At 48.7% G+C, this 17,601-nt stretch overlaps 5 protein-coding genes across 5 annotated transcripts; 2 read left to right on the plus strand and 3 right to left on the minus strand.

Annotated features, from left to right (window-relative positions):
• Positions 1 to 552: 552 nt before the first annotated feature.
• On the minus strand, positions 553 to 2,857 carry CCOS01_04028 (alpha-N-arabinofuranosidase A; the record flags this gene model as incomplete). The annotated part of the gene is made up of 9 exons (XM_060452211.1): positions 553 to 587; positions 657 to 789; positions 847 to 1,130; positions 1,224 to 1,341; positions 1,399 to 1,524; positions 1,626 to 1,725; positions 1,793 to 2,369; positions 2,432 to 2,584; positions 2,779 to 2,857. The coding sequence occupies 9 exons, from the start codon at positions 2,855 to 2,857 to the stop codon at positions 553 to 555; spliced, it is 1,605 nt and encodes a 534-aa protein (XP_060316169.1).
• A 2,633-nt stretch (positions 2,858 to 5,490) lies between these two features.
• On the plus strand, positions 5,491 to 10,330 carry CCOS01_04029 (uncharacterized protein; the record flags this gene model as incomplete). The annotated part of the gene is made up of 7 exons (XM_060452212.1): positions 5,491 to 5,542; positions 5,937 to 5,990; positions 6,057 to 6,148; positions 6,207 to 6,642; positions 6,712 to 7,099; positions 7,948 to 9,925; positions 10,001 to 10,330. 7 exons carry the CDS (start codon positions 5,491 to 5,493, stop codon positions 10,328 to 10,330), a joined length of 3,330 nt encoding a protein of 1,109 aa, XP_060316170.1.
• A 486-nt stretch (positions 10,331 to 10,816) lies between these two features.
• CCOS01_04030 (primary-amine oxidase) lies at positions 10,817 to 12,921 on the minus strand (the record flags this gene model as incomplete). Its single annotated transcript, XM_060452213.1, has 3 exons — positions 10,817 to 10,980; positions 11,043 to 12,475; positions 12,536 to 12,921. The coding sequence occupies 3 exons, from the start codon at positions 12,919 to 12,921 to the stop codon at positions 10,817 to 10,819; spliced, it is 1,983 nt and encodes a 660-aa protein (XP_060316171.1).
• A 679-nt stretch (positions 12,922 to 13,600) lies between these two features.
• Positions 13,601 to 14,583, plus strand: CCOS01_04031 (uncharacterized protein; the record flags this gene model as incomplete). Its single annotated transcript, XM_060452214.1, has 4 exons — positions 13,601 to 13,662; positions 13,725 to 13,961; positions 14,041 to 14,339; positions 14,399 to 14,583. The coding sequence occupies 4 exons, from the start codon at positions 13,601 to 13,603 to the stop codon at positions 14,581 to 14,583; spliced, it is 783 nt and encodes a 260-aa protein (XP_060316172.1).
• Positions 14,584 to 15,197: 614 nt separating this feature from the next.
• CCOS01_04032 (uncharacterized protein) lies at positions 15,198 to 17,312 on the minus strand (the record flags this gene model as incomplete). Its single annotated transcript, XM_060452215.1, has 6 exons — positions 15,198 to 15,245; positions 15,302 to 15,944; positions 16,003 to 16,136; positions 16,214 to 16,521; positions 16,610 to 17,056; positions 17,264 to 17,312. The coding sequence occupies 6 exons, from the start codon at positions 17,310 to 17,312 to the stop codon at positions 15,198 to 15,200; spliced, it is 1,629 nt and encodes a 542-aa protein (XP_060316173.1).
• Between the last annotated feature and the right edge of the window lie 289 nt (positions 17,313 to 17,601).

Genomic DNA, 17,601 nt, shown 5'->3' on the forward strand with positions numbered 1-17,601 from the left:
GGACGGATTAATAATTAAACCGTCGGTAAGATTGAAATCAGCTACCCTTGTAATCGTTCTAACTAACTAGCCACTTTCACAACGCAACACCTCCTGGGAAAGATTTTGCAAGGGCTGTTGTATGAAAAAATAGGCCAAGACAGTCTATAGACAATATCTAACCATATCCGCAACTATCTTAGAATGAATCGAAGTTCAGACCATCGTATAGTAGCTCAATCGACGCTATGAGCTTAATCACCAACGGTCGCGCTTGTTACATCAAGATCACCGCAATGATCCTTCTTAAGTGGTTTACGTTGACGTAAATCTACCTCAGGCTGCGAGTACACCAACGCCGAACTGCCCTAGTTCGATGGTAAAAACACCGTAAGGGTCTACAGAAACTTCCAGCACAGCGGGCGCGGAAACGAGCGTAGGGTTTTCAACTGAGTTAGCATTATCAGGGCTGGCAGTGATTGAGGTAAATGATCCTTTAACGTCTACCTTTCCAGTAATTTGTATACGAATCTCAGTCGAGTTGGAAGCATAGTTGGCAAGTTTTACGATTACTTAGCCCTCTCCTTTCATACTTACTGCCCACCAGACTAGTGAAACAAGAATTTCGCAGTCAGTTCCTATCAAAGCCTTGAGAGTAGTGAGCGAACTGAACTCACCAGGGTTGAGCTCTACATCAGCTGTAACGGGGACAACAACATCGCCATGATTATTAGCAAACATCCTTTTAACGTAATAAGATGGAGTATAAACGATGCCATCGGGTTTGTTAGTAAAGGGAATAAGGTTAGGCTAACCCGAGACAAGTCAGCATAACATATATATACTGTGAGAGAATCGGTATCTTACCGTCCATTGGCCGTTGACAGGGTCGTAATTCTGTAGTGTAGGTGCGTAGGCAGCTAGTTTAATCACATCTGCGTTACGCTCCCAACCCATCATATAGACTGCTTCGGAGCAGGCACCTCGCATATCGGACCATTTGACGCCCCACCTGGCATATTCACCAATAAACACAGGATAAGCGCGATCCCAGTCGTCATAAAACTCATATGCGTTAATGTAATTCTCCGGCACATTGTAGTCGTGGAAGTCAAGCCATGCGCCTTCGGGAATTGGGTCCGGCAGACAGGCTCGGTCAGACGTGGAGGTAAGGACAGTTATCTACGGATATGCTTCTTTAATGGCATCGAAAAATTACACAAAGCGCTGCTTATAAGACTCACAGCCGCCGGCGAGGTTATCTTCATTCCCAACCTCGACAAAGTTGAGCTGGTACGGCTCTGGGTATCCGAGAGACGCGCGAAGTGCCCCGCCAGACGTGTCGATGTCACCAATGACGAACTAAGACGCTGTTCAGCACGACTACCTGATGCGTAGTAATATAGGTAGACAACATACCTCAATCTCACGGATTGCGTCCTCAACATACGGCTCAAGCTCATCTCCTACTAATGGTGGGAGTCCCGCAAGTCCGAGACCAGCCCATACGTCCAGGATAGGCTCCAAGGACATATCCTCACACCACTAGAAGTATTCCATGAGGCCAAGGCCGTCAGTGTTGACATATCCCCAAGTCCCTATATAAGTGTCAAAAACATCAGTCGATTGCCTCACATCGCAGTAACATCAAGGTGCAACGAGGCCCTACCCCAACGTCCTGGTCGAGATTCAAGAGAACCTATTGTTTCATTCCATTTCCAGCGGTCATGCGGGCCGCCTCCCTCACTACATAGTAAGTAGTCAGTGATTGGATTCTGGACTTGCAGTTGATAAGGATACCAAGGCAACTCACAGGTTATTACCCCCAGGAAATCTCAGAAACTGGGGTTTGAGATTTACGAGGGCTTCGGACAGATCGACTGTCAAGCCGTTTTCTCTACCTTTGAAAGTAGGAGGAAACAAAGTCGGGTAACCAAGATTGATACTTCCACTAGTCAGAGTCTCGGCCAAGATCTCGAAAACCCAGAGATTGTTCCCATCGGCGGCGGCTGTCGTCCAGAATCCGGCTTCATATCGCGTCCATGAATCGGCCTTGGAGTCGACGGGAATGATAGCCCAGCCATGTTCGACATCAGTCTCATTGCTTAGAAGGCGGATCTTGACATCGCCCTGAAATTCACCACGAAGCCAGAAAGTGGTATTGTAGTACCCCCCGTTCACGATGATGCCTCTGTAGCCAGGGTTCGCAACGCCAGTAAATCCATCAGCGCCGATGGGGATTGTAATTTTGAGGGATGAAGTGATGGCGTCGGTCAGTGGTGTTTGGGTATCATGGGAAATTTCCGCCGCGCCATAATGAACCGTCCAGGGGTCGATGGTAGTCACACCGCCTTGAAATGCGTTATTTCTTAGTTGCTGTGAATAGAGGCCTATCACCGTATTTCATGTTTCAGCCAATTGTTATCTTTGATGGGCCAGGGTTCAACTGTACCTCCGTCGCCGCTGTTGCTGATGTCCTCAAACATAAGACCGTGGAGCAAAGGGCTTAACTCATGGCCAGGACTTCCGGTATCAACCTGAAGCAGGAGTGCCCCTGCCACAGTAGCTGTAGCTACGAGGCTAAAGAATTGAGAACAGTGCATGGCTTGGCTTGAAGTCAAAAACTTGAGAGATGAAGGTTGTTACCGGGCTCAACTCAATCATAAAGCAGCTAGCATTCTCACTATATATCACCGATCAATATTGCCAACCATGACTCGAAATACTTACATGTACCTATTGGATACGCTCCAATGGCGCTTAGTCGACTGCTACATAATCTGGCAACTGACAACTTACGAGTTCCAGTTACTAGGAAGAAGAAGGCAACAGGGTTGAAAGAGAAATGAGAGGCATCATTGTTACTCATCGCCATCATGATTGGTGGCGAAATAGAATACTTCGCCTCGAGATCTTTCCGTAGATGAATCTATGTTCCTAGAAAAGTCGCGGAAGTCTGGATGCAAGACGAATTAGTGGGACTGCCAAGACCGAAGAGCTCATTCCGCATATGACAAGCGACTACCCAGGTGGCCATAATGCCAAGGAGGCATTGTGAGGACGTGTAAAGTTAGCGGAAAGTCGTGCTCGCTTCTAGCCGCAAGCGCTGATATACGCTCCTCTCCGAAGATTGCGGGTAGCTTTAACGGCAAATTGTGGAGCAATCACGAGCATCCCTTAAGTGGCATGTGGAGATATCCTTCCTTTGGATGGACGCATAAAGGGTGTTCGGCAGCAAATATAGAGAAGTTACAACACAGCCGAAAACAAAAGTTTACTTTAATACTCACATGTGTAGAATCAGGTTTCGTAGAAGTGTAGAACTGTTCACGATCTTCATTTCTCCGCGTCTTGTTCCTTGGGCCCGCGTGTCTCCTGACTTGGCTGGGGGCCTAGTCCCGTGGGAGCCGACAGAGCCGCTCCAATAATAACCTTGCGTTTGACTTTCGCAATATAAATACTCCCGGGTAAACAATAATCGTTAACTTTCTGCGGAGAAATCTTCGGTGCCCTGAATGAGCAATGACTACTATGAATGTGTCAAGGTTGCTGGAAGCCATGCGGATCCTAGCAGTTGCTCTTGGATTAATGGCCCAGAGTAGTGACAAAATCGAAGCCATTATTGTCAATGATTTCCATCCCGGCCTATTCTAATGACGGCCTTATAAAAGGTACTTTCTCCGACATCAGCCTCCTTCAAAAGAAAACTCGAGATTTATCGCTAAGTAGGTATTAAGCGTTTGTAGTCTCCGAGGATATCTCTTCGTAGTCACAAAGGCATTGGTTGCGCGGACGTTAGAGCAATGTAGCTGACCGCTCGTACAGAGAGGAGCTATTAGAACAAAAGGCCATTATAATTACATATTTAGACATTAAATTAGAGAGCCCAGCAAGTTTATTAGAAGCAGAGAGTGTGCGGAGACCGAGTCACAGGTAGATATTAGTATTTACACTACCAGGAAGTAGCATTCCTCTAAAGTAGAGTCTAGCCTCTTCCAGTAGATTACCAAGCTAATTAGATACTAGAATTGACTTTCTTCCTAAATAAAAGATGTTAAGTCTCTCCTTACCAGTATCCTCTTTGTAATTTTAACCGAGACTTACGTCCATATCTACTCAATCAGTAACAACACCTGCCTTAATCCGCTCAATACGCTCTCACTCTCGATAGTAAGTGTAAGAGCGGCGTAGACCCGCTCATCGCGCGCAATATTATACCAGGGAAAGGGCCTTCTGAACTAATCAAACTCTGATCGTAAAATTGGCCTAATTTAAACCAGTCACGCAGAAACCTAGCAAGTCCAGAGTCAATCGACATAAACATCTAAAGGCACGGCTAAAAACGTTAAGTATCACTAGGACAGCATTATAAACTTCTCAATTAATCAGAGCTATAGCTTATACTCCTAGCAATTTCATCTTAGCGAGCTATAAAAAGAAGACCATAACGATTATCGCGGATAGGTCCGCCTAAATTCGGAAAGCTACGGTAGCTAACCGTACTTTCAATCTTTTATCGCTTGATACCTATTATTTGCTCTAGGCCGCAACACCTATATATCGTAACTTGATTCTCCTCTTAAATTATTTTAATGGCTTATTCGTATAAGCTCAGGCTAAAGCCCAATATCTTTCTTTCCATCTGCTCTAGCTTTTTATTAACAACTGCACGGGGTTAAGTCTTTACATATAGTAACTATCCACCTAGAAGTAGTGATTTATTTACACCTCCTTGTACGCTAGAACGCGGAATCGTCACACAGTATGCTAATAATGACCGGGCGATCAATTTCCCAGCCGCCATATTAAACGGGGAGAAAGAAGAGACTATGAGTACGTTGATAAAGGCAAACGGATTAGACGGGGCATAGGACCTCCAAGAGAGGTTAGACATTATTAAGTAGTCTGGCATTGTCTTAAAAGACGTAAGATGCGCGGCACCCAGCTAGAAAATCGCGATCTTTACGGCTGCGGCCCAACTACTGATTCATCGTATAAGGACCAATGCCGACTTTATTAGTGAGATGACTCGAATCAGAATAGGGTCGACATAGAACGAATGGGGTAACATAGCAAGCTCAGCCGCTAGTATCTAAAAGCCAGTCGTCATCCGGGCTCTATTTACAGCGAGAGTAGGATATCAGCTACGGCAGGATAGGTGATTCCATATCGTCGTAACGAGTCTCGAAACTAGAGAGATGATAGCAAAGGCTAGGTACGAAAGCATGCCATAGTTTAAAGATCGTTTTGCATACTAATATCTAAGCATCAGATACTATCTTCAACAAGTACCTCAGAGATTATCTCGATGAAGTATCATAAAGTCTGTCTGCCTATTCCTTCCTCAAGACCCAAAGGATCTACATGTTTCTTAGTTCAGGCAGCCAAGTTAACAGTGGAAACGCATCCACTCACGTTTAGGCCTTTAGTAGACCGCGCCCACCGAATTAGACCTTTGGTAAACGGTTAGGAATGCTGCGTCGTCACTCAGGGCATGTCGAGCTAAATCCGATGGAACCGCCCAATAAGGGGCGAGGTTTCCCTGCGCCGCCAGCAGCAGCCTGTGAGTAAGACGGACCGGATCTTATCATAAGCTCCGTAAACCCTGCCAAGGCCCACCAGAGACCGACAAATGTGGCTGAGGCGGCGGCCGACCCCGGCTCATGCGCCTGGAGATAATTAGCCGGATTTAATTTTTTGGGGACACTGTACACTACCTAAGCACTACCTATGGTGTAGGCATACCTACAATGACTGGCGATGGCCACGACGGCTTGGATCGAAATAAAGTATATATATACGCAGTTAAAATACCTTCCAATGATTTTGAACTTGGAACATTATCAATCCAGCATTTTTTACGAGATACCTGCTTTATACACTACACCTTAAGCACCATACCCTGTCGAAGCTTAGTACCTCAATCTTGATCATCGCCAATATAAGGTCCATTACAGCCGCCAAGACCATTATCGGAAAGTCCATTGGGCCAACCGGCTACGGACTGATAGGTGAGTTCGCTAAACTCAAAAACAGGCATCACAAGACTGTATTCTTTTGCTGACAATGATTCACAGGATTAACCCGTCCTTGGGACCAGATTGAGTTCTCTGCTTCAACCAAACTGATAAAGACTGCGCTCGAACAGGGTGCCAACGTTTGGAACGGGGTATGGGTACCATCAACAAAAGCCATCTTTAATATATAATATACTAACACAGAAGCAGGGAATCCACTACGGAACTCCTAACAGAAATTCCTTACACCTACTCAAACACTACTTCGAGCAAAACCCGCAGGATGCGGACAAGGTCGTCCTCAGCATCAAGGGCGCCTACGATGGCAAGACCCACATCCCGGACTACAGTCCGGAGGGCATCCGGGCCTCCGTCGAAGAGGCCGTTCGAGTCCTTGGTAGCTGCAAAAAGATTGACATCTTCGAGTGCGCTCGAGTCGACCCCAATGTCCCCATCGAAACCTCCGTCCAGGCTCTCGCAGAACTCATTAAGGAAGGCAAGATCGGGGGCATCGGCCTTAGCGAGGTCAGCGCCGAGACCATACGCCGCGCGCACGCCGTGCACCCCGTCGCGGCAGTCGAGATCGAGCTAAGCATTTTCACGCCCGATGCCGTAACCAACGGTATCGCCGAGGCATGCCACGAGCGTAAGTCTCTTGCCATACCAGGCCGCATCCTCATAATATAGCAATAACTAACTCGAAGAATAACTATAGTCGGCATCGCTCTCGTCGCCTACAGCCCCGTTAGCCGCGGCCTCCTCACCAGCGAGTTTCGCAAGCCTAAAGATCTCCCCGCCAACGACATGCGCCGCATGTTACCGCGCTTCAAGTCGGACGCCTTCATCCAGAACTTCAAACTTGTCGAGGCGGTCGAGAAGATTGCCGAGCGCAAGGGTACGACGGTCGCGCAGGTGGCCATCACTTGGGTACGGCGGCAGGGAGCCATCCCGATTCCCGGGTCGACAAAAGCGGAGCGAGTGGTGCAGAACTACGTAGACGTGGAGCTAAGCGACGACGATTTGGAAGAGATTTGGGCGCTAATTAAGAGCTTGCCTATCGCGGGACAGCGCTATGGCAGCAAGTTTAAGAAGTATCTCAACCAGTGAGGATTGGCCGTTTTCCCATGCTTTTCGCTTAATTTGCAATATATCTAGAAGTCTCTGAAGTAGCGGAGATGCTACTATAATATACTTATGTTACCCCAGACGACCATGTTCGCTTGCTATAATTACATAATTAAGCAAATGCCTAGAGTAGCTACTTCTCACACGTTGTTAAGCGTCCACGACAGTGTCAAAGCGCCGGTGGTATACCAGCAGGGCTGTCCTTGCGCCAGTCGCCGAGACGGCGACGATAGTGCTGGGAGAAATACGCAAGGGCTAAGTGTCTACGTGTTAGGCACGTTCATCCATTGCCTGCCTTATTATGTTCTAACTCAGCGATAGTACGGCATATATTACCTACGGTTCATCCTCGACTTCGATTCCTCTTAGCAGATTGAAACAATGTACAAGACCTGTGTAATACTCTCCACACCCAACAGGATCAGGGATATTAAATATACTAGATTACCTACCTTTTATAACGACCCACTGGCTATGGCCACGTAACTACTCCTCAGCCGGCCCTACTCTCTCGCTAGCAGGTAGTGAAAGCTTCAATACCCGTCCAGAGCCTCTAAACTTCGGAAGATCCAGTCTATCTCACCACTAATCGATTACACGCTTTTACCAAGTATTCGAGTTAATCATTAAGATTTCACTCTAATAATCTCTCTCTCTACCCCTGCTCCAAAATTGCGGTACTACTCTAATACCCCTCTCGGTATCTCTTGCTCATCTCCATCGGCACATACGCCATAATACTTTCTTCAGGCTTACTTTCAACCTATAAGCAATACAAGCGCGATACTAATGCCGTTGCCTCGTGGCTAGCTGCCACCGCGATAAGCTCCGGCTACTCCAAGCCCCTGAGTGAGCCACCCGCCAAGGCTACATCTTCAGTGCCCACGTCTGAGAGGTTGAAGGGCAAGGCGCGGAAGAAGGCTAAGAAACAGGCTATCATCAACCCATTGCAGGCGCCTGAGGAGGAAGCGCCTGAGGACACGATGCCGAAACACATCATCGCTATAAAGGACTTCCTGCCACTGGCCCAATTCGTCACGGGAAAGCTGTCCGACTCCTTGAAGGTCCCGGAATCGTTCATATCATCCCTCAATCGTGTCATTGAAACTCGCAAGCGGTTTTCTTCCATGCTGGGAGGTATTCGACGATTCAAAGACTACCGTGGGGACAATAAACATGCTTTCTTTGTCACCGTTCTTGAGCGCGTTCGCGATGCCTTCAAATCCCAGGTGGGCGCCTTCGACGTATCTGCTCTACAAGACGCGACCCGCGGCATTGAAAAGGCTCTCAAGAATGGTTCCAAGCATGTTGACGGACCCAAAAATATGTTCGCCATCCTAGACGTGTACGAGCCATCTGAGGACTTCCTAGCTGCCCCAAATATCGAGCGTCAGGCTAAGGTTCCTGAAGTCTTCATAGCTGAGGAAGACGACTCCGATACTGCAGCCCTGTTCATTTACACTGCGTACCTCAAGGATCTCGGCCAACTCCGCGAAGAGGTTCTCCAGCTCTGGGCCGAGTATAAATCAGGAGATAGAGACCTCGCCGCCGTTTCAATTGCCACCAATACCGCTCTGCAGCTTGCGCGCAATATGGAGCAAGAAATTGCGACGTCGATGGAGAAGCTTGGAGGTGCTATGGAAGCCATCCAAATGTTCTATGAGGCTGCTTGCGCAGCTCAAGGCCAGGACCCTCTTGATAAGCAGTGGGGTGATGATTTGAACTTCAACTGCTACCAGGACGCCTCCGACCTATACTTCACTACTCTCAGTCTTCTTCACGCCTTCAGCAGCAGCGAATCGTCCTCAAACATTCCGAATTACAACGGGAAGTTTGGTTGGTACAATGACAAGAAAAGAGGAACCACCGCTCGCGAGCGATGGGCAGAGGATAAGGCAGCACTCCTTGAAGTCTTCGCGGATCAAACCATGCTCTTTCAGCTGTTTCGGGGATCCCCAGTTCAGGATGAGTTCACCAAAGGATTGAAATACGTGATGGACACGGGTAAATTGGAAGTATGGCTATGCTTCTCCGCCCAAGTGTACCTCGATATTCTCAAGTCCCTCGGACCCTCAGTTCGAAACGGAGAGAGAGATTTCCAGCGGTCCCTGAAGCCAATCGCAGACAGTGTCGAAGAGGCTCTGCGTATTCGTAGCAATCGAGAGGGTGCGGTCAGGGAGAACATGCAGGATCTTCACAAGCTGGCAATCTTATGGGGGCCCGGAAAAGACCCATTCAACGCCATTCGCATTGCATCGAGGCTTCAGACAAGGACTTCAAACTTCCTAGAACATCACCCGATGTACTGCGGTCTCTTCTTGCATTACGTCCGAACTCTCTTTCACCGCGTGGGGGCCGAGTATGCTGCGAAGCCCGGTAACGTGATGCACGGCATCCAGCTCTATCAGGCTCTCCAACAGGAAGGCTTGTTGCAAGACGGGGACAAATGGGACGCTCTGGATTCAATGATGGAGCAACAGGGCCGGACCGCCTTCTTCGTCGGCGATCCCCCAGTGAACCCAGAAGCGTATTTCAAGAACTTCGGGCTCTCAAAAAGAGTTTCGGCTGCGCAATGGATCTCGAAGCGCAACAAACCCAACAACAATCGCGTTATGACATCAAAAGCTGGCATTCGGATCATGAAGTTCAAGGGAGTCTGTTCTTGTTTGTTTGCCCCTAGGGTCTTGGACAACTCGGATCCCAGAGGCCTTAACGCGGACGTCATTGATCAAATCCTTGAGCGAAGTGGCTGGCTTAGCAAAGCAAGCAACGACGGCACCCCCTCCGACCCCGAAAAGCCCAAGGTAAGATGCTATGAAGCTCTCTACCATTGCCACCAAGTGTTCTTTATAGTCCATATATCTGACAATCTCCAACAGAAGCACCGTGCCCTCCTCCTGTCTGAGCTAGTTCGTCAAGTCGCCCTCGCAGTTCATGACGAGGTTCCCGAGCTCACTCTCGACTACTTTCACACCGACCACCTTTGCAAGGCTGTTTTGAAACGCGTGCGAGAAAACGTAGATGTTAAGAATGGCGGCTCGATCGAGTCCAATCAGCTCCGTTCGCTTCAAGCAGACAACCCAGGAGATACTGTAGGTATCGTTTTCGCTGCGGTTGTTGGCCACGTACCCGTTCTTTCTCCAGACCAGAAGGCGCCTCTCCGAGAGGCAGCTGAAGCTTTCAAGAGCAAGCCTACCTTGGAAGATTAGTCGACCTTATCTTATGTTGCCCATACATACTCTAGAGAACGAACCGTAGGCGTCAGGCTGTTATATCCAATGTATTGATCAGCGTCATTTTGAAGTATTCACCCATGCTTGTGCCCTGCCATTAAGAGTTATCTTATCTGCGAGCATGGTGTCAAGCATGTGATGGGATGCTCTTTCGATAGACTGCTGATCAGTGCATGTAGTAATGCCAGATTGGGTTGGGACAAAGTGAACTGGACAAGGTAAATTTGCAGCAATGGCGGTGTCATCGAGCAGTAATTTGCAACATATTCAATTGATTCGGTCGATACTTCATTTTCCAACCATCATGTACCCTGGCATTATTCACATGAGGGGCGTCCCAGATAATTGAAGATGGCATGACTAGTAAAGATAGACAGCTACGTAAATGGTCCTTTACGAGTATCTACATCCCACTCTTTATAGAATCACTTGGCCCCCATTAACACTTTATAGACGTGGTTTCTATGGGTTTTTATGGCATCCAGGAGCAGCCGAAATCTGGTCATGGAGCGTCGATTGGTTGTCACGTTGGTTGGATCTCGGAACGTCGTTGGAGGGGTTGAGGTCGAAGAAACTCGTTGGCTTCAAGGCACATGACAACTTTTCCGCGGGCATAACAGGGAAGTCTAAGACTCCAAACACGGTAAGTATCTTCTTCATCAGAAACACAGGAAGAATCACCTCGTACCTTCGGGGCGTGTGACGTGTGTCAGACCAAACGAGTGCCACAGAACGACATCTTCAGCCTCAACATTGTCCGCTCGTGCAGCATACTCTACAAGGCCAGTATCCTCTCGGCTTTGATTCGTAAACTCTCCAGCAGCCCAAAGTTCGTCATCGCGGTACCGAGTAACCCAAATTGGCTTGGACGCAAAGACTCCACGTCGATGATTGAAAGTCTCGGGCCCCATCATCAGCATCTGGCTAGGCGAAGCATGAAGCTTGTACCCAGCCATCTTTCCCGATACCTCATGCCTGCGAGCCGGATTGACAATTTTGTACGTGCGAGCTTTTGTTAAATCGAGATCGTAACCACCTGGTGAAACAATAGGTGTGGTATTAAGTCGGAACGCACATCCGTAGGGGTCGAGCTCCGGATCGTCTCGTACAGGAATACAGTCCTCGTATACAATTGTGTTCTTTCTTGCCCCATCAAGGATCGGATCTATTCGGACACAAAAAAGATGTTGATGGTTAACGGCCAAGACTCCGGGTGCCACAACAGTTCCCCAAGGCGACGACTTGAGTTCGGGGCGGATTGGCATAGTGGAGACAATGCCAGTTGCTCGCACCTCGATGTGAATATTCGCGGCTTGATCCAGGGCATACGCCAAAATGTATTCGTAATTGGCTACAGTGGAAGTGCACTGGACAACGAGCTTCCGGTCTCGGACTGTGGAAGATTTCATGTTGCGAAAGTTCGTGTGTTTCCAGCCAATTCCATCATCGATCTCGTGCATGCAGACAACGTTCGGCATAACAACAGGTTCTCCTGTTGCTGAAACACGAACGCCATCAAAGTAGGCAATGTGGCCTAAACAGTCACAGCCAAGAGACAAGCTATTGGAAGTGAGACCGAAGCCGGAGTCGCCGAGGTCGAACGCTTGCTTCCGGTGGTAAGGTGTTCGAGGATCGCCGTAAGGTACCGTCATCTCGCTCATCGATACCCGGTAAAATAGAGGCCGGCCTTCGTAACGTACGTCGTGCAGAACTGAACCTTCACGTAGAGACCATCCCAGTTGAAATTGCCATCTCTGCCATGATACCTTACGATTTTCGATGTCGAATGAAGGCCCTTCTGGTTGGGCGACTTGTAGTGGTTTTAGGTCCTTTCTAAAAGCATCGGGTCCGAGAATGTTTGCGCTGTACTCAACTGGCTTGACAGGTACCCAGGGTTGTGTTTCATCGTCAATTTCGTCATCGATCCCCAAAGGAAGCTTTTGCAATTCAACCAGCTCAAGAGTCTGAGCATCGAAGATAGGTGCAAGAGGGAGGGGGATTGAGTAGTGGTTGGCCTCATCGTCGTCATCGAGGGCAAGATACATGTAGCATTGGAAGAGACGGCGTCTCTCCTCGACATCGTCAGTTCCGTAAGCCCAAGGGTCATTGAGAACTCGTGCTCTATATCATATCATGTTAACTAACTCTGGCATATCAAAATCAAGGGAATTAGAGCTTCACCCTTCGGGGAGTCTCAGCTTAGCAACCTCAGCCACGACATCTGGATGGGCATTGCAAGCTGTGGTAATGAGGTCGTATTCAACCCAGTCCACTGGTCCCTGGGCATCAGGAAGGTCGTCAGTCTTCTCGAGAGTTCCGCGGGTTATGTTGATGATTGCTCTGCTCATAAACTCCCTTTGCTTCCGTTGATAGTAGATCCTAGCCCTACGATCGGGCATAGGGCCACGTTCCAGGAGGTGAACCAAGGTCTCATCTTTCGAAGGCTCGGCGAGATCGATTACTTTGAACCTGATCTCATCTTCCTGCAGGCTCAGTCCTTTGAACAGGGCGCGGGACGCTTGACGCACTTCGTTGATCGAAAGGGGGTCAAGGGGGTGCTTAGCCATGGTGACAAGTTAATAAGCCTGATTACAGGCCAGGAAGTGCAGTGCTTGAGGGTCAAGATGCGGTTGCGTTCGATTGGCAGCACCAGTTTAAAATACTACATGTTCTCATACGAACACTTACAATTTTTACTCCCTTGATACACTGCTTTGAACTTGTATTCATTACGAAAGATAATTGACTACCCAAAGTCGTTCGATTCGTGTTGCGGACTTACATGTTTCCCAAAAGGGACATTCTCCCAGCAGCGACCCACCACTCCCCAAAACGGAAAGAGGGGCAACTTGTTGTCTTCACGCGGGGTGAGAACAATCCCATTTTAATTAGCAAACAGAAATAAGTGCATTCTCAGACTCTTTTGTTTTGGGACAATGGCAGCTGAACACGCTCATCAGCTAGCAAACCAAGCGTATCTCCTGGCTTGAACAGGAAAGACATCCAGCCGGCCTCTTCATAATGGACCCCACGTCAGCACTGCGAAGGAATCAGCGCAACGCGGGGTAGCCCAATATGGCCACTATTACCGATCTTACATCTTGCGGCAACCGCGAGTGATCTAACAATACCAGATCTTTGGGAGAGATATATGTCGTATGCTCCCGAACTTTGCTTCGCTAGATATGTTCAGAAGCCTTGTATCCAAATGCCAATTCATGACAGCTTCAACAACTTCATCCTACCATGTCTGACTTCAGAGGTGTCGATCTTACCGGTAAGACAGCGATTGTCACCGGCGCTTCACGGTGAGGAATCGGCCGCCTTTGTCGGTCTTTTTAGACTCCCGCTAATATTTTTGATTTCACAGTGGAATTGGCGCCGCGATTGCAAAACAACTTGGGAGGCGAGGAGCCAATGTTGTCGCCAACTTCGTGACAGACAGCAGTCGCCAGCGAGCCGAAGACATCGTCAAGGACATCCAACAACACGGGTCGAATGCCATTGCGATCCAGGCAGATGTCGGGAAATTATCTGAGATCTCCAGACTCGTTGACGCTACGCTGAAGTTTAGTGGAACTGGCAAAATCGAAATTTTGGTTCATAAGTCAGTTTCCGCTCTCGATTTCTATGGCTTGGTTTTGTCCATTATGTGTGTGGCTCTGATAATTTGCTCTACTTCTCAGCGCGGCTTTGGGTGTCGACGCAAACCTCGACGAAGTCACCGAAGACTTGTATCTCACTCATTTCGACACCAATGTGAAGGGACCAATTTTTCTGACCAAAGCTGTCGTGCCGCACATTGCTCGAGGCGGTCGAATAGTTTTTGTTTCTTCCGCAGCGGCTCGCCTTGGGGTCGCTGGACAAACCGTATATGCTGCCACAAAAGCGGCCAACGAGGCACTTGCGCGTGTGTGGGCCAAAGAACTTGGGCAAGAGCATGGCATTACTGTCAATTGCGTCAATCCTGGCCCGGTGGCTACTGGTAGGCATCTCACATCCAAGACGCCACTAGCAGCAAGACTGACATGTCCTGCGACGTAGATCAGTGGAACGAAAGCGATGACCAGTTTAGAAAAGACATGGAGCCGTTGATCGAGTCTACACCGGCTGCAGCGAGAATCGGAGAAGTGGATGATGTCGCACCTCTCGTGGCATTCCTTTGCAGCAGTGACGCTCGGTGGACTACTGGATCAGTCCTCTGTGCAAATGGGGGTTTGTATAACTAGACGAGAAGTACGCCGTTAACATCAGATGCGCCGATCAACGATGAGTTGTATAGCATTGCAATTTTGAAAGAAGTCCGATACTAAACAACGCATCATGCCAACTACTGAATCGTGGCTTGGCCTTTCCAGACACACTGATGTGCCTGTAACTCAGTCCAGCCCCTGCGTCGCTTCAATCTGGCCCATGCCAAACCATGTCTGAGTGGGTATTATAACTCTCACAGTTGAGAGGGCTGGATTACAACGATCAAATGACGCTTCCTTCCATATAAAGCCTCTCTTTGGTATCTGCTCACTATCACCCTTGGCGGTTGTTGCCCAGATGTAGTCACATGGTTGTAGTATGGCTCATTTGCAAATTCCTTCCGAATCCCGCGCTAAGCTGTTTGAACAAGTTGTATCAAGGTTCCCATGACATATCATGGGTAAGCTTCAAGGTGCCGGGACTCAGGCATCTCCATTAACAATGTCATTCTTTGAGACACGTTTCCAGGGTGAACTTTTGAAACTGCCGTTCGGTGGCTAGGGAATCTTTTCTTCATCGCATTTTCCGGCGGTCCTGTTTGTAATATTGAGAGTTGAAGAGTCATGTTGGCACACCTCTGTATACTTAGTCAAAAGAAAAGGTAAGCGTGTTGCTGCTGCATACTCTCAGAGCAGGTCTGCATTCGAATGAGTATAGATGTTGGACCAAGGGACAATTCTGGTCTTTACTCACAAATTCCATCCAGGGAACATTCGTCCAGCCCCGGGTTTTTAGTCTTCTTTCCTCCCAAACCCCTTCAAGGACTTCCATCATGGCTGCATGTTGAAACCCCGTGGAGCGTCGAATATTTTCGATACAAAGACTGGCGTAGTGTATCTGGTGTCTTTCAGATGTCTCGGTTGCCGCCAGAAATAGAGGGAACAACAGCCGCTTGAAGAATGGCGAGTCCATTGAAACGTTTGCACAGCAATCCAGGATTGCTGATACCGATGGCCTGATCCTAGGGTCTTCGCAGGGAATTACAAACGTATCAGGCCATCGTAAGATTCTCAGCAGACTAGCATGTCTAAAGGCCTCCGCGAGCTGTCTCCACTCCGGATGTGGTGTGGGATATTCGATCATGTCGAGATCGAGGTCGCGAAGAAAGCTTTCTGCCTCATCTAATCTGGTCTGAAAGTCGACGGTAGATAACAATCCCTGCATATTCTGCTTGGCTGCTGCTATTACGTCCCCGATTCTGAGGAACATGACTGCGGGACAACCAACCAAAGTGTGCAGGGCTGCGTGTGGAGTAGTAATGTTTGCAACACATTTCCGGACATTCTCGGAGTAGGTGAGCTTCTCAGCACCACTGAATCCTCTTAAGACATCCAACCTGATCAACATGTTTGTCATTAGAAAGTTTCGAGATCGGAGACGAGTACTATACTTGCCATGATAAAGCAGACAAAAAGAAGATGGTTGCTGCAGACCGCTCTGCCCTTCCTAAAGGAGATGCAATTCTTCCACAGAGGAATGACACGCCATTCAAATGAACAGCATGGGCAGATATTCCCAGCTCGCATATCTAGATATCATGCATGTGATTGCTTAGCCAACGAGACTCGCGCTGCGGAGAAACTTGAAATGGGTCTTGGAGCTTACATCATGAAGTACCAAAAGGAATATTATTGCTAGTGCAGCCTCTTCTTCAGCTTCTGTAAGTCCGTAGATTTCTTCCTTGATTAAAAGGGAGCTTAGACCGTTCAATGCAGCAACACGGTGTTGTAAGGCAGTGGCCATGTCAACCTGATTAGCACCTGATGGTGATAGGTGCAGATGGCACGCGGTAAGTCCCAGGACTGCATGGAGAACACCTGTGTGATTGTAGGCCAGTGGGAGGACATGTACGCGGAACGGGTTGTCCACGCCTTCAACGACAATTGTTAGATGATGGCTCAGCTCTCTGTCGACTACAAACAGTTGTCAGAAACAATGATGTCACACTGGCTGAGAGAAAATGGAATATGGAAGGTTCCGGGCGGTCAAGGAGCAACTTACAGTAAACAAGCAATTTCTGGCTGTTACTCGTGAGCAGTAGATCGTCGACAGGGTGCCCGGTGATTGTCGCCGGTGACGGTGCGCCAAGAGATCGATCTTGGGGCGAGGCTGGAGAAGCACCTTGTGACAAAGTCTGGAGGAGGCGGCGGCGGCTTTGGCTTGGGTGATCTGAAGAAAGTGAACTTGGAGTCGATGTTGGTGAGCTCAGGTTTTGGGCCGGAGTAAGCTCGTTGGTGGGTAGGACATCAGGCTGAACGCGCTCTTGCTCCGCTTCTGGGTCCCGCTCATCGCCAGCGGTCATCAAACTGTGCGTCTGTAATGATTCACAGAATTGGAATCGAGGAGGGTAGCCCTCACAGTGTAAGCCCTTTGACTTGCATCGATTGCAGACAGGGCGCGCGCGGTCACACTTGCGGCACTTCTTTCTACAGGTTCCGCATGCTGGATCTGTTGATGGTCAGCGACGAAATCTGAGCGGGAGCTGAAGCATAATCGGGTAGTAAATCGCACGCTCGGAAATCATGAGCGACAGAATGTCTCGCTGCTGAAACTTGTTCCCAATCTGGCTCAACAAGACCCGGGCAGGGACTGAGTGCCCTTTAGTGCAGTTTTCGGTACAAGATTCAGAGCAAGAGAGGGGAGAACCGAGCTGACCTTTTCTGACGGCTTTCGAGCCCCTGGCCATTGCGATGTTGGCACGCATTTCGCATCCGAATCTCGTAGACCTTGTGGTGAGGTATGATCACCAAATTTGTACGCAACTATCCGACCAAATGTTGGGAGCAAGTGGAAGAAAGGCCGGCGGAACAGAGAGTCTCGCCCGGTGTTGGGTTCATGTTGGTTGTTCAGGATTGGACGCTTGGGCAATCCATGTATTCCGTACAGCCGTAAACCTACCTTGCCATAGAGAGGAGCGGTACGTAGGTAGTGCAGGTGTGCAGCCTGCAGGTAAGCAGCATCCGCTAAGGTGGTAGTGGAGTCATGACAAAGGA

The sequence above is a fragment of the Colletotrichum costaricense genome (assembly GCF_030867565.1).
Source record: "Colletotrichum costaricense strain IMI 309622 chromosome Unknown Scaffold_4.1, whole genome shotgun sequence".
Lineage (NCBI taxonomy): Eukaryota > Fungi > Ascomycota > Sordariomycetes > Glomerellales > Glomerellaceae > Colletotrichum > Colletotrichum costaricense.